The 14,545-nt window shown below is 40.6% G+C and overlaps 1 protein-coding gene across 6 annotated transcripts; it reads left to right on the top strand.

The window, feature by feature from the left end:
• The first annotated feature begins 187 nt into the window (after window positions 1–187).
• Window positions 188–14,172, top strand: UBA3 (ubiquitin like modifier activating enzyme 3). 6 transcript variants are annotated; one of them, XM_072347354.1, is made up of 19 exons: window positions 204–274; window positions 401–442; window positions 1,027–1,045; window positions 3,075–3,195; window positions 4,178–4,258; window positions 5,270–5,352; window positions 5,839–5,919; window positions 6,543–6,586; window positions 7,542–7,606; window positions 8,224–8,379; window positions 8,512–8,614; window positions 9,100–9,213; window positions 10,282–10,335; window positions 10,813–10,849; window positions 10,930–11,011; window positions 12,522–12,622; window positions 12,718–12,781; window positions 12,869–12,923; window positions 13,346–14,115. In XM_072347354.1, exons 2-19 carry the CDS (start codon window positions 439–441, stop codon window positions 13,432–13,434), a joined length of 1,353 nt encoding a protein of 450 aa, XP_072203455.1. In that variant the 5' UTR covers window positions 204–274; window positions 401–438; the 3' UTR covers window positions 13,435–14,115. The 6 variants fall into 6 exon arrangements, with proteins under 6 accessions (XP_072203456.1, XP_072203455.1, XP_072203458.1 ...); XM_072347353.1 differs by having other exon boundaries at window positions 230–263; XM_072347357.1 differs by lacking the exon at window positions 1,027–1,045 and having other exon boundaries at window positions 217–263; window positions 13,346–14,172.
• Window positions 14,173–14,545: the final 373 nt, after the last annotated feature.

A 14,545-nucleotide genomic window follows, 5' to 3' on the forward strand; every position in this document is an offset into this window, starting at 1 on the left:
CCAGGGACAGATGGGAAGACAATAGAAAATACTTGAGAGCGTAGCTTCACGATAGAGCTGGCTGATGGAGGCATATCTGAGGCTACCTCTATCGCTATGTTGGCCTTTACCCTATGTTGTATATCACACACACAGGCCCCATAGAATCACACCCCGTCCCCCCAAAGCACCGCCCATCATGGCGCCGCGCATGGCAGGAGCCCGGCGGCGCGCGGGGCACTGTGGGAAGCAGAGGGAAAAAATATGGCGGATGGTGAGGAACCGTAAGTGCCTTGTATGTGCGTGCTCGGCCGCCCCTTCCCCCCGCTTCCCGGGGACGGGTGGGCCCTGGGGTCCCCTCTCCCTCCTCCCCGGTCTCTGTAGCGCGATACTGACCCTTCTTTTATTCTCTCTCTTTTAGGGAGAAGAAAAGAAGGAGGCTAGAGGAGCTGCTGGCGGATGGGTTAGTGCGGGGCTGCGGGCGAGTGGGCTCCCGGCCCAGGGCAGGGACAGGGACAGCGACAGGAGCAGGCAGCGCTTGTGGAAGGGCGGCTGGCAGTGAGGGGAAGCCGCAGCCCCGTAGAAAGGTTGGGCCAGCGGGCGGCTGTGCTGTGAGGGCCGCAGAGATGGGAGCTGGGAGCAGAAAGATTGAGGGGGTGAGAGAGAGCGAGGGGAAGGTGAAAGGGCGCTTGAGCAGCAAGGACTGGGGAAGAGGAACCTCCTGGGGAGAGGACCGAGGGGCTCACCCGCAGCAGGGGGCGGGTTGCGGGCTTGAAGCTTGGCATGATGAAGGCTGGTGTGCTGAGAGCTTTGTGGCAGGAGTGGGAGAGCTGCTGCTGGCCAGGACCTGGCAGAGCTGCTAGGCTAGGAGCAGGTGACTCAAAACTAGCGGAAAGTGAATATTTCAGTCTACAGAGCAGCTGCTTCTGCTTCTTAAAGCTCTAAATTCTGCGCAGCCTTAAAAACTAACATGCAGAAATCTCTGACCTCATATGCTTCCATCCCTTGACTGTTCCCCTCCGTCTCCTTGTGGCCCTCTTCCCAAAGCTCCCAGAGCCGTGCTGGGGTGAGGGTCACAGAAACCCCGAGGCATGTGGGTTGTGGGGTGCATGCCACATCCTGCACAAGCATGGAGCATTGGGTGTGCGAAGGTGGCAGGGAAAAGTGTGGGCCTAGAAGGACTGTGGTGCTCTGATGTTTTGAACAAGATCTGAAATTCACTGAAACACATACAAGTTTTGTTGAAGTCTAATAACGCGAACGCCTGGTTGTGCTGTAACAACATAAGAATAAACGTGTCTCTGAAGCTAAACATAACACCTCATGTTGAGTTGCTGGTGTTTTTCAGGTCTCCACATTGTCCAACTCTGTAAAAACCAAGCTAATATATTTGCAAAATTGAGACGAGGTCTTGCCATCTTACCACTAAAAAGAAAAATAAACATCTAAACAGAGAAGTACAGCTGCTTGGTGGCTGTTTATATGGCCTGTAAAGAAGGACTAAAGAATCCTTTGTAATATCACCAGACTTAACTTCTGCACTTCTTTCCAGAATAAGATAAAATACATACAAGCTATTGTGGTTTATACTCACCCATGTTATGTTTGCAGAAGTTATTGTTTCATATACATCCTGGTTTAAAACAGCTGAGACTGTTATTCAGTGGAGGAAGAGTTTTATGTCGTCCTGCCTTCCTAAAATCTTACTTTGGATGCAAACTGGGAAATGCAGGACACAGATCAAAAGATCCTCTATGAACTTAAACTCTTTTTGAAGAATTTATTTAACTGCTAGGTTAACCTATGTAAAGCCAACAGCTGACCAGGATGGAGTTCAGTCAGCAGTCAAAGTACAGGCAGAATCTGATATGTTTATTGTTTTTCAGTTAAGTTTTTTCTCCCATTACTGAAAACCTTTTGCAAAACTATGACCTAGAAGTTAAAGCCATCACAGACACTGTTTTGTCTCCATCTTCTGAATTCTGTGAGGAGCAAGAGATTTACTGTCTAGATGTGACCCAAGGAAGTAATACATTCTAAACATTGATCAACAGTTATTGATATAGACTTTCTTCATATTTCTTCATAGGCGGAAGCAAATAATGCTTCTTATCAATGATGATCCAACCTTGCAAAGCTCATTTATAACCAGCTTAGTTTTGTATTAACATAGAGCAAACAGTCATTTGTATTCATGTGTGGAGCTCATACTCAAAAAGCGAGGTGTGCTGTGTTAAGAAAAGGCTTGTTCCTTGTAGGTGATGTTAGGAAATTATTTAAGTAAGCTGATATTGAGCTATTCCAGTAAGTCTCTTAACAGTTTAATTTTATAGCTGTGTACTACTAAAAGTGACCTGCAAAAGGTAGTGGGAATACTTCATATCAAATTCTGTCTCTGTAATTTAGAAGAAGAAAACTGCAAGTTTATTTTTCAAGTCAGACAGTAACTACTAACAGGCTCAGGAGACAGCTGGAAAACAAGAGTGTCATAAATACCATGGGACTCATGGCAGGCAAAGATCGTTCAAAATTCATACCTTTTCATAGTAGTTTAAACTACTATAGAGATTCAGATGTGGTAATGTTGGGGCACATTATTGTTGCTCTTTCAGTGCCTCACAATGGCAGTTACACTGTGGTAATTCTGTTTTGTGAACTTTCTTGAGAAGTCTGTAAAAAAGAAAATGAGATGCTTTGTTGAGGAAACAGCACCCTCAAAATCTAAAGGGCAGCCTCTTTTTTTACGTGCTCTCTTAAAATGTGAGGGAAATAAAAGCGAAAAGAGCTGACCCTTTTATTTTCCTCTTCAGGTCAACTTTTACTAGTAGCAGCAAAATCAGTGGGATTTATTGAAATGCCATTTTTTGTCTGCTGCATGTTTGTATTACTGCTTACTGGGGCCACTGATGAAGCCCACTGCTGCAAATGTTCATGCACATAACTTACACGCGTTTGTGATCAATGTAAACATGTGGATACGTTTGCATGGCTGATCAGTGTTTTACTTTTAAACTATACAAGAAAAAAAGAGCACGTTTTAGAAGTGTGGCTATTTCTGTATGGTTTTGCAGCTGAATTTACTGTGTTCTGTGCAGAATGGCTGTTGATGGTGGGTATGGGGACTCTGGAGACTGGGAAGGTCGCTGGAACCATGTAAAGAAGTTCCTCGAGCGATCTGGACCGTTCACACATCCTGATTTCGAGCCAGGCACTCAAGTGAGAAACACTTACTTTAAATTAAGAAACAACTGTATTCTGTGTTGGAAACTAATGGCAGTGGTTTAATTAATTGACCACCAGCAGTATATGAATAGTAAACCTGTGTGAAGACCATGTATTTCAGTTGGCGAATGTTGTTATTTTAGAAGAGTGTGTTGTATTCTTTTCATATGCTTTTATTTCTAGGTTGTAAACAGTCAACTGCAAGCTTGCTGGCACGTGTAGAAATGTATTTTATGATACACAGCCATAATTATTCTCCATCTTGGAGTTTCACATGAAAAATAGCAGTGTTTGTCTATTGATTTTTAAACAATTAGGCACAGTAAAGAATTCCTTGTACTTGAAGAAACTAAACTTAATATGAGTACTTGGAGAATTGGGAAAGATATTCCATAGGGAAAAGCAAAATTTTGGCTCTCTTAATTGTCTTCTGCTTTCATTGCTTTGGTACCTTTTGTTTCAAAGCTTACAGTTGAATGTGTTTAATCTTTTAAATGTACCATTCCATTATATGCTACTTTGACTATAGAGTCTAATAATGTAGTTAAATGACAAAAAAATTATCTGGCCATCAACGTTTTCTATCTGTTTGTGTTTGTTTTGTATGATATGTAAGCAAGCTGCTTGGAGGAAAAACACTAAACTAAACAGATCCTTAAACTGAGTAATAATAAAATGGAGCTTGCTTTTCTTTTTTCACGCCTAAAATAATTCAAAGAGAATACTGATAGCAAACAGACTTGCTTTCCTTTAAGTAGAGATACAGGAATTATGTGAACTCAGCAACCGATTAAAGTCCAAGTATAATTATTCCTGCAAGCATAAACTGTGTTATTGATTTAACTTATTTTATATGAAGCTTATTGTGCACTGAAAATTTATGATGACACAATTATAAGGTGTATGAAACAAAGGACAAATGGTACCTTTTCCTATATGGTGTATTAATTGTTTGTTTGTTTTATATTTTCCACAGGCTCTTGAATTTCTTTTAAGCACGTGTAAAGTACTAGTTATTGGAGCAGGAGGGTTAGGATGTGAACTCCTGAAAAACCTGGTAATTACTCAGTTTTCATCCTTTTCTTGTGATCTTACTTATTCCTTGAAATGAGCTTGAAGGGTGGTAGTGTAAGATGTACTTATTTACTTTTAGCTCTCTCAGTGTTTCTCCTGAGGAGTAGCGTGCTGCTCCTTAGGAAGTGTAGGAAAATGTTCATTTACAGCCTTAGGTGGGGCCTAATATTGGGAATTTTCCCCAATTATGAGATCCTGGGAAATGAACTATACTAAGAGTAGCTAATAGAGAGTTTATTATTAACAGCCAAAGGTGAACTTAATTTTTTATGGGTTTGGATTAATGCAAAGAGAGGCTGGAAATGCTGGACCTATGTTCTTTAAAAGTGAAAGTAGTAGAGCTAGTCTTACTGTGCCTGTGGTGACCTCCTCCTCATTGATGGAATCCATTTGGCTACTCCACTGATAGTAGTGGCTCTCAGTAAACATGAGCTTCTCTCCAGTGACTCAACAGGACTCTTTAGGACTCTCTCAGGATTGCATCAGTGCTGCTGAATTCAGCCTGTGTAAAAAGCTTCTTTATTCCATCAGACCAACATGCACTATCCTGTATGGAAGTGGCTAAGGAGGAATAGGTGTAAGAACAAAGAAAATACACTGCAGAGTTACTGTAGTCTACTTGACAGCAGCACTAGCTTGTAAAAGTATCAAACAAGAAACTTGAAGTTTTTTATGGAAAGGAAAAAAAAAAAAGGGGGGGGGGAGTAGAGCATAGGACTCAATTTTTTGTGTCACTTCAGAACACTGCAAAGCATTTCCCTTCTTTAAAGCCGGTGCTTTGACAACTGAAATGTTGCTAATTCCATCTGTCCAAATACCAGCGTTAGCAACCCAGCATTTTAACAAAGAGAGCTGACATGCTGATCTGCACAGGGAACAAAGAACACCTACATTTGTTCCACCAAAGGTTGCCTTTTTGGCATTCAGAATGAATCTTGCAGCGCTGTAAGCTTTTCATTGCCTATGTAGTGAGGTTGCCTATCTCTTTTCACAGGCGCTGTCCGGTTTTAGGCAGATCCATGTAATTGACATGGATACTATAGATGTGTCCAACCTCAACCGACAGTTTCTGTTTCGGTAAGTGTTACTTTCATGATTCGTTCTTTGTATCTAAGCAATACATGTGAATACAGTCACTGTTTTGCTGGATGAAACGTCATTAAGGTTCCTAAACTTCCACATCACAATAGTAAAATAGTACTTACAATTAGGTATGATTTTTTTTTGGCTGAGATCTGTGTTGTTAGTGACTGGTGAAGATAGAGACACCAAAGTATAATGCATGCAAATAGAGATAGCAGTTTTTCTGGTCCCTTTCTTTAAGTCAGATTTGTGTGTGTCTGTGTGTGTGTGTGTGTGTGCTGATAACAGTTGTTTCAGAGATGGACTGTGATAACTCTGGGGCTCTCACATCTAATGCTTTACAGAAATGTCTTAATATTATCCATATCAATAAGTCGTCCTATTGTAATAATTAGTCACTTAATTCGGTATTTGTAAATAAACTCTTAAAAGACTGAATGTTACAAATTAATCCATTTATAATTCCTTTTTTTTTTCCAGACCGAAAGATGTTGGGCGACCGAAAGCAGAAGTTGCAGCAGAATTCCTCAACAGTCGCATCCCCAGCTGTGCTGTTGTAGCGTATCCTTTTAGAGTGAAGTAGCCCCAGAGACTTCAAAAAGCCTAGAAAACTCTGTAGGTGGTAAGAGTATCTAAAATATTTTGCTGCAGTCCTTTTTTTTCTATACAATAAAGAATAGATTCATTCAGCTGATGGTTAAGAATTCTTTCCCAGAGTGGCTTTGACATGCAGTAAATATGCATGGGGAAACAAGCCTAAGCTTTAAGAAACTGTTTTGCATGTTTCCACTGGGTCTTTTTATTCAAATTAGATATTCTTATTTTCACTGGAATGTTAGAATTGCGGGTTTATTCACCAGAGGGTATGCGGTGGTAAGACTTGTTCGTTTACAAACATAGAGAAGCACTGCTGAGGTAGGGCTTTGTAAGAGCACATGTTTTGAGCTTCCTTAGTAGTGTTCTCTTTGGAGCTTTCTCCTGTGTGTGAATGTGACATTGCGTACCTTACTTGTTTTACCACTTGCTACAGCTGTAAGAACTTTGAATATTCTGATCACTTAGTTTTAAAAGAAAGCCTCATATAAAATGATGGATTATATCACGCTTTGGCTTTAGATCAGCAAATAGAAAACAGTAAAATCAACTACTTTATAAATATATTCCTTTATTGTGCTTACATTCAGATATTTTAAAAAGATTCAAGACATGGATGAAAGCTTTTATCGACGTAAGTGGCATTTGTTTGCATGCCAGACACCACTGGTGCTTCAGGGGAACATTGCAGTTGTTTTTTGCTGTTTTCCTGCTAGCTAGATTGCTTGTTATTTTAGACTTCTACAGTGTACTGAGTGTGGGCTGACTGTTACAGGGGTAACATAGATAAAACTTAAATGTATCAGTCTTCTTAGTGACCTAGGAAAAGTGGTTAAAATACAGTCAGTTTCTCTGGAAACTATCTTCTTGCAGTGTGCCCTTGTAGCCAAAAAGGCCAATGGCATACTGGGGTGCATTAAAAAGAGCGTAGCCAGCAGGTCAAGGGAGGTGATCCTCCCCCTCTACTCTGCCCTGGTGAGGCCTCATCTGGAATACTGTGTCCAGTTCTGGGCTCCCCAGTACAAAAAAGACAGGGATCTCTTGGAAAGAGTCCAGCGGAGGGCCACAAAGATGGTGAAGGGCCTGGAGCATCTCCCCTATGAGGAGAGACTTAGGGAACTGGGTCTGTTTAGCCTTGAGAAAAGAAGGCTGAGAGGGGACTTGATCCAGGTTTATAAATACCTGAAGTGCAGGAGCCATAGTGGCGAGGCTGGTCTCTTTTCAGTAGTGCGTGGGGACAGGACTAGGGGAAATGGGCTGAAACTCCAGCATAGGAAGTTCCGCACGAATGTGCACAAGAACTTCTTTACAGTGAGGGTGACGGAGCACTGGAACAGGCTGCCCAGGGAGGTGGTGGAGTCTCCTTCTCTGGAGATATTCAAGACCCACCTGGACACCTACCTGTGCAACGTGGTGTAGGGAGCCTGCTTTGGCAGGGGGGTTGGACTCAATGATCTCTAGAGGTCCCTTCCAACCCCTATAATTCTGTGATTCTGTGTGATTCTGTGATTCTGTGGAATAGAATACTTTGGTTGTCTTAAGAAGTATGCACTAGTATGGGCTTTAAATATCACTATTTTTCCCCCTAGAGTTTCATATTATTGTTTGTGGGCTGGACTCTATAATTGCAAGAAGGTGGATAAATGGCATGCTGGTAAAGTATTAAATTTTCTTAAAGCCTGGTTATTGCTTGAGTATATGTAGCTAAAATTGATGAGTTTTGCATCGAATATATCATTAAAATGAAATAAGGGCTGTTGAAACTCACAGCTGTGTGTATCCTCTTCTAACTTAATGTTGTGAAAAGCATAAAGTCTCTGCTCTCACCTGCCTTATTCTTGAGGAGTGTTAGTCAACATTTGTGCAGTGCCTTGGAGGCGTTACTTCAAAATTACAGCACTTCACTGGGACGCTGTTTAGTTGGGTTTTGAAAATCATAAGTATGGAAGTTCCACAGCCTCTCTGGATGCTACCATTGTGATTCTTGGTTTTTCGTTAGCTAAGTACTTGCATTTCTCCAACTTATAAAAGTTGTCTTTTGTAGCCCCGCTGCTACAACATAAAACGCTGGGCATTAAACTAAGTAGTTTCATCACTGTGAATCCATTTTAAAAGAAGTCACTATTTACCAATATTAAACCAAACAAGAATTAAAAAAAAAAAATAGAGAAGAAAAAAGAAAGTAAACAAAGCCTTCGAACCAACCAACCAATTGTTCTGTTGTAAAATCAAACAAACAAAACCACAACAAAGTCCACTTTTGTTCGTTAGATGTCGTTTTTACGTTATGAAGATGGTGTGCTGGATCCAAGTTCCATCATACCTTTAATAGATGGAGGGACAGAAGGTTTCAAAGGAAATGCTCGCGTGATTATTCCTGGTATGACAGCATGTGTTGAATGCACACTTGAACTTTATCCACCACAGGTAATTAGCATGGATGTTTCCTTTTTTGTATACGTATTCCATTTTCTGGTTTGATTGTTTCTTTTCCAAGTACTATATGTAGTAGATTAAATCCTTCTTTTCTGTTTTTTCTCCCCATCCCTGACCACTCAGGTCAATTTTCCCATGTGTACTATTGCATCTATGCCCAGACTACCGGAGCATTGTATTGAGTATGTCAGGATATTGCAGTGGCCAAAGGAGCAACCTTTTGGAGGTAATTATTATGTTGCGTTGACACTAAGGTAATATTTCTAATTTCTGCAGTTTTGTTTTGAGTTTTGTGTACATACCTACAGTCTGACCTTCTAACCAATGTGATGTGCTGTACTGTGGAAAGTGGCCTTCTCTGAGCTGGTGATAAATCTTTCTCTTCTCAGGCTTGCCCTCCAGTCCATTATTTGTTCATAGGTATTGACAGGTGTCTGTTTCTCCTACTGTACAGTATCTTTCCTGACTCAGAACGTAGCACGTAACCACTCTATAAACCTGTGAAATTAAGACAGATTGCACATAAAATATGTTATGCATGGTTATAGAAATCGTGTTTTGATTATTTGAAGTGCCAAAGTGTCAAGCTTTGATATTTAAATGGAGTGCTATTTTTTACACAAATTAAAACAAAGGATGGATTTAGGCAAAAAATAATGCTGTATTTCTGAAGAGGTCTTATAACCGTAACTTGTCTGTAAATTGCTGCAGAAGGTGTTGCTTTGGATGGAGATGATCCTGAGCATATACAGTGGATTTACCAGAAGTCTTTGGAAAGAGCATCACAATTTAATATTAAAGGTGTTACATACAGACTCACCCAAGGTAAGGATATGACACTTTGCTATTTAATGCACATATCCTGGATTGGGATTCTTTGCATTTATTGAAGCTAAGCTGGCAGCTGTTCTGGGAAAGAAATACTTCTCTTTTCCCCTTAACATCTTACAACAGAAACAAGCAACTCATCTCCCGTGCCAGCACAAATATTTTGGGATGAATCAGACGTTTAGATATTTGTGATGAATCATAGGGACTTAATCTGGGACAAAACTGAACATTCTTTTTGACATCTTATTTTTAACCTAAAGCAACTGCACCATTTCCATTACACTGCTACCATGTTTGCTGGATCAGAAAGTAGGAGAATGTGATTTGGCTCTTTTAGCAACAGCAGCAGTTTATGCCAGTTTATGCTGGGTAGGACTGTAGCAGGTAGGTTTTTGGCACAGATAAATGTGAACTCCACTTCTGAGATATAGTTTTATATGTGCAAATGGCTGCGCAGTTTTGAAGCATTTGAAGATAGCTTCAGTTTCAGATAAACAGCAGGAAGGAGCTGAAGCTTTTGAGTTTGTATGGATGTTTTCTTGGGGATGAAGGGAATACAGTCAGTCAATAGCAGCAAGCCAGACTTCTTAGGAATTTGCTGTCTATTTTGGAAGGCCTGAAGAGTGAAAAGGAAACCTCTTTCTTTTATAGTACAAATCTGTATATATAGGAGAGCTTGCTTGATATTGGTCCACATATTGTGCTGTTAGACTGGATGGACTGACTAAGAATTGGATGAAGGCATGGATACAGTTTGGCAAGCTTGTTCTTGTACAGAGAATACCAAATACAAGATTGTTTCTTTCATGCACTTCTCCAGTTAACCAGCAATAGAACTGAGTCTTACATTAATTTCTGGTGCTAAATAAATACAGCATTCTTGTATTTAGAGTTTGTTCACTAAAATAAATAACATGCCAAAGTACTTGAGCAGCCTGCCATTATACCTCATTGATATAGAAATTCCTGGAAAGTGCTTGAAGTACCTTCTATAATTCTTCCTGCTAAAAATAATCTTTATAGTTCTGGAAAAAGATAAAGCTGGATGTTTTGTTGTTACAGGGGTTGTAAAACGAATTATTCCGGCAGTAGCTTCTACAAATGCAGTAATTGCAGGTAGGCTGAAAGAACCAGAATGCCATTCCTTACTCATTTCACCCATCCTTAATCAGCTTCTTATTTCTTGTAAGGTAGAAGTTTGGAATAGGGAACTTGGGGGAGGGTTACTATAGTTTTCAAATGGGTGTAACTATGCTTCCAGTCTTCTTGTTGTTTCCCACCTGGAGAAACTGAATTATTATGTATGAATTTTAAGCTCATATATGACAGGGAGTGAGTGAAAGCATTTCAAACTTGAGAAAAAAAATAAATTGGGAATACAATAATATATAAGTTTAACACAATCTCAGATTAGTGCCAATTCTCTGGTGGTAGTGCATGGAACTACCAGCTGCCTTTAGGTGCTTGTTTTTCCCTTTTTGAAGGATTTTTTTGGTCACTTCTTTGTTACAAGTTGGTGCACTGATGTCTGCATGTTGTAAAATGGATGTAGAAAACCAACAACTCGGTTTTGTTTTTCTTTTCTGATTCCAGCTGTTTGTGCCACTGAAGTTTTTAAAATAGCCACAAGGTATTTCATTTCTTATTAATTACATACATAGCTTCCAATGTAAGGACATGGATTAACATTAAATGCATTTGTCATTACAGTGCATACATTCCTCTCAACAACTACTTGGTGTTCAATGACGTGGATGGATTATACACGTACACATTTGAAGCTGAAAGAAAGGTCAGTGCCATTAAAGACTTGCAGGGTTATTCAATTTTTATTGAACTTAGTGCAGTTTGTGTTTGAAACTCACTACTGAAGTTTGCTGGCCCCTGGCACTATCCCCAAGTATTTCTAAAGTTTTAAAAGCAGCAATTATAATGTTGTTAGTCTAGGATAATATATATAATATTCTTTTCTAGGATATTGTCTGCAGTGTGTAGGATGTAGATTTTTTTAAACCTTGTATGCTTTTGAGGTAGAGTCTTGTCCATGTAGCACCGGGAAGTTGGAGTCTTAATTGCCAGATCAACAGATACCCTGTTTGATGCCCTTGTAACAGAATCATAGAATCATAGAATTACCCAGGTTGGAAAAGACCTTGAAGATCATCAAGTCCAACCGCAGCCTAACCAGTGCCCCATCTCTAAAAAACCTCTGCTAAATCATATCCCTGAGTACCACATCCAAACGGCTCTTAAACACATCCAGGGATGGCGATTCAACCACCTCCTTGGGGAGCCCATTCCAGTACCTAACCACCCTTTCTGTAAAGAAGTTCTTCCTAATATCCAACCTAAACTTGCCCTGGCGCAACTTGAGGCCATTTCCCCTCGTCCTGTCACTTGTCACTAGTGAGAAGAGACCTGCCCCACTCTCACTGTAAGAACCTTTCAGGTACTGGCAGACGGCAATAAGGTCTCCCCTCAGTCTCCTCTTCCTCAGGCTAAACAGCCCCAGCTTCCTTAGCCTCTCCTCATAGGGCTGATTCTCCAAGCCCTTCACGAGCCTCGTTGCCCTTCTCTGGACCTGCTCCAGTACCTCCATATCTTTCTTGTGCTGAGGTGCCCAAAACTGGACACAGTACTCGAGGTGAGGCCTCACCAATGCCGAGTACAGGGGCAGGATGACTTCCTTAGTCCTGCTCACCACACCATTCTTGATACAAGCCAGGATGCCGTTGGCCTTCTTGGCCACCCGGACACACTGTCGGCTCATGTTCAGCTGTGCATCAATCAGTACCCCCAGGTCCATTTCCTCCATACAGTCCTCCAGCCACTCTGCCCCAAGCCTATAGCGCTGCCTGGGCTTGTTGTGGCCAAAGTGCAGGACTCGGCATTTGGTCTTGTTGAACCTCATCCCATTGAAGATTTTCTTCTACTCATCAATTTACCAAGAAAGGTTGCATAGTATATATAACAACATAGGTAACATATTTAATTTTTGTCTGCTTAGCCAAAGTTTCCTAATGCTTGGACAAGTAGTTTCTGGTATGGGGGCATTCTTCAGATAGCTACTCTGTGGTTAGTGCTGGTACTACATTGGTATCTGAAAGGTTTGTGATGTGACCTTTGGAGGAAAACAGTCCTTGACTTTTTTGAAAGCGAATCCTGAAGATTTCACCTGTTAAATGCGAAGCGCAGCTTATGGAATAAAATACAATCTTAAGAACACTCAGAAGCAAATCTTCTCACAAAAGGTTATGACAGCAGATGTTTTGAAAGATACAACCTGTGGTGCTTTGTTGTAGGAGAACTGTCCAGCTTGTAGCCAACTTCCCCAGAACATCGAGATTTCTCCATCAGCTAAATTGCAGGAGATCTTGGATTACCTGACAAATAATGCTTCATTGTAAGTATGCAACTTATAATTGCAGATAATTTTTACTTATATTTTTACCTGGTTGTCTGTATCTGTTCTTTATTTTTTTAATGCTTTTTATATAGGCAAATGAAATCTCCTGCAATCACAGCAACCATGTATGGTGGAAATAAAACTCTTTATTTACAGGTAAACCTAACTGGCTTAATTTTGTTACATAATTTTGTTTCAATTTACTTGCCTGAATTTGACAGGAAATGTTTTGACTTATTTCAGACAGTAGCTTCAATTGAAGAACGAACAAGGCCAAATCTTTCCAAAACACTAAAAGGTAACATACAGTTGTCACATGTAGGCTTCCAAGATTCACTTGTAAACAGAAAGATAGTCCTTTGGTTTCACCCCTCTATATGGCACATGTTGCTTCGTTATCAAGTGCAGCTTGCTCTTCTTGGACTGTTCTGTTGTGAACTTTCAGTTGCTTCAGCAGATGACGCCTATCAACAGGTATTACAAAAAGCTATAACAAAGCAAGCTGGTAACTGATGTAGATTAAAGGTGCTTCACTTGTTGTTTGTATAGTTTTTGATAAGTTCTGTTAGTTTCCCAGCTGAATTAGATGAATATTGGTTTAGCTAGTGAGTAATTTGCAGCTTTATTTCATCATATGTATGGTTTGCATGAAGGACATTAATATATATATATTTATTTAAATGTGGATTTGCTGCATTTAAACTTTTCTTTCTGTTTTAGAGCTGGGACTTGTGGATGGCCAGGAACTTGCAGTTGCTGATGTTACTACACCACAGACGATGCTGTTCAAACTTCATTTTACCACTTAATTTATGCATAAGTAAACTGGTTATGCAGCAAAGGAAATCTGTACCCACTTTGTAAAACAAATGTACTCTGTGGATCTTAAATTAACCTGGAAAGTTCATGTTAGCACTGGCATTGCTGAAGGTTAGGTAACACAAATGAATCACCATATTTCAGAATTTTAAGTAGAAGCCAATATTTGGTGGATTATATTTGTATAAATACTTATTAATGTACAGAACTCGGATGTATAGGAAGACGCTTTTTCCCAGTTTTTTGTGTCAAAATGTTAATGTTGATCTGCTTTCAGACACATGGAAATTGTAGAGTGGCCAAAAGTCTTCTTGTCTTTTTAATTTTTAACAAACATGCATACACGTATATGCAGAGTGAGACCTTTAAGAAGGCGCCTGGATTCAAATCACAGCACTCCTGAATGCTTGCTGCCACAGTAAATCCAAGAGAGGGCAGTAGAATTAAAACTTTCTTATTTGGTACTGAGATTTGCTGAATTGTGTGAAATGTGTGAAGAGATTACTTTGTTTGCAAGTAAACATAGAAGGGTGCAATGAAAACTACGTGAGTTTAGGGATATGTCTGTTTGCAGTCACCCATCAGCTGCTGCATGCAGTACTGCAGAATTATGTTCAAGTATCATCAGTGCTGTTATCATATTTGTTAATAAAAACCCATAAAGGTACTGGAGTTTTTGGCTTATTTAAGAGTGTGGATAGCCACCGTTGGATAAAAATATTGCATCTTTTGGCTGCTTTAGTCACATCTTTCTTATTTCAGCTGGTCAGTGTTGTTCAAAGGAGCAGTGCAGGCTGTGGGAGCGGTCAGTTCAGGTACTGAGCTTTATAAAACTGTTCTATTTGTGGTATGCTTCCTGCTGCAACCAGCAGCTGAAGGAGGCATTGAGGAGGGGGAAGTGCACCTGAATAGCCAGCGTTTCGTCTGTTAGATGGAGGGGACGGTACGCAGGCAGCGACGGCACGGCCAGGCCGCGGCGCTTCTGGGAACCAGGGACAGCCCTCCTCGTGACAAGGGCTAAAGCGGGAGTGGTCCGTCGCCACCATGACAGGCACCGAGGCGGAAGTGGACGCGATACCCTCTCCGCCATGACAGGTACCG

This window comes from Excalfactoria chinensis, chromosome 12 (genome assembly GCF_039878825.1).
Source record: "Excalfactoria chinensis isolate bCotChi1 chromosome 12, bCotChi1.hap2, whole genome shotgun sequence".
NCBI lineage: Eukaryota > Metazoa > Chordata > Aves > Galliformes > Phasianidae > Excalfactoria > Excalfactoria chinensis.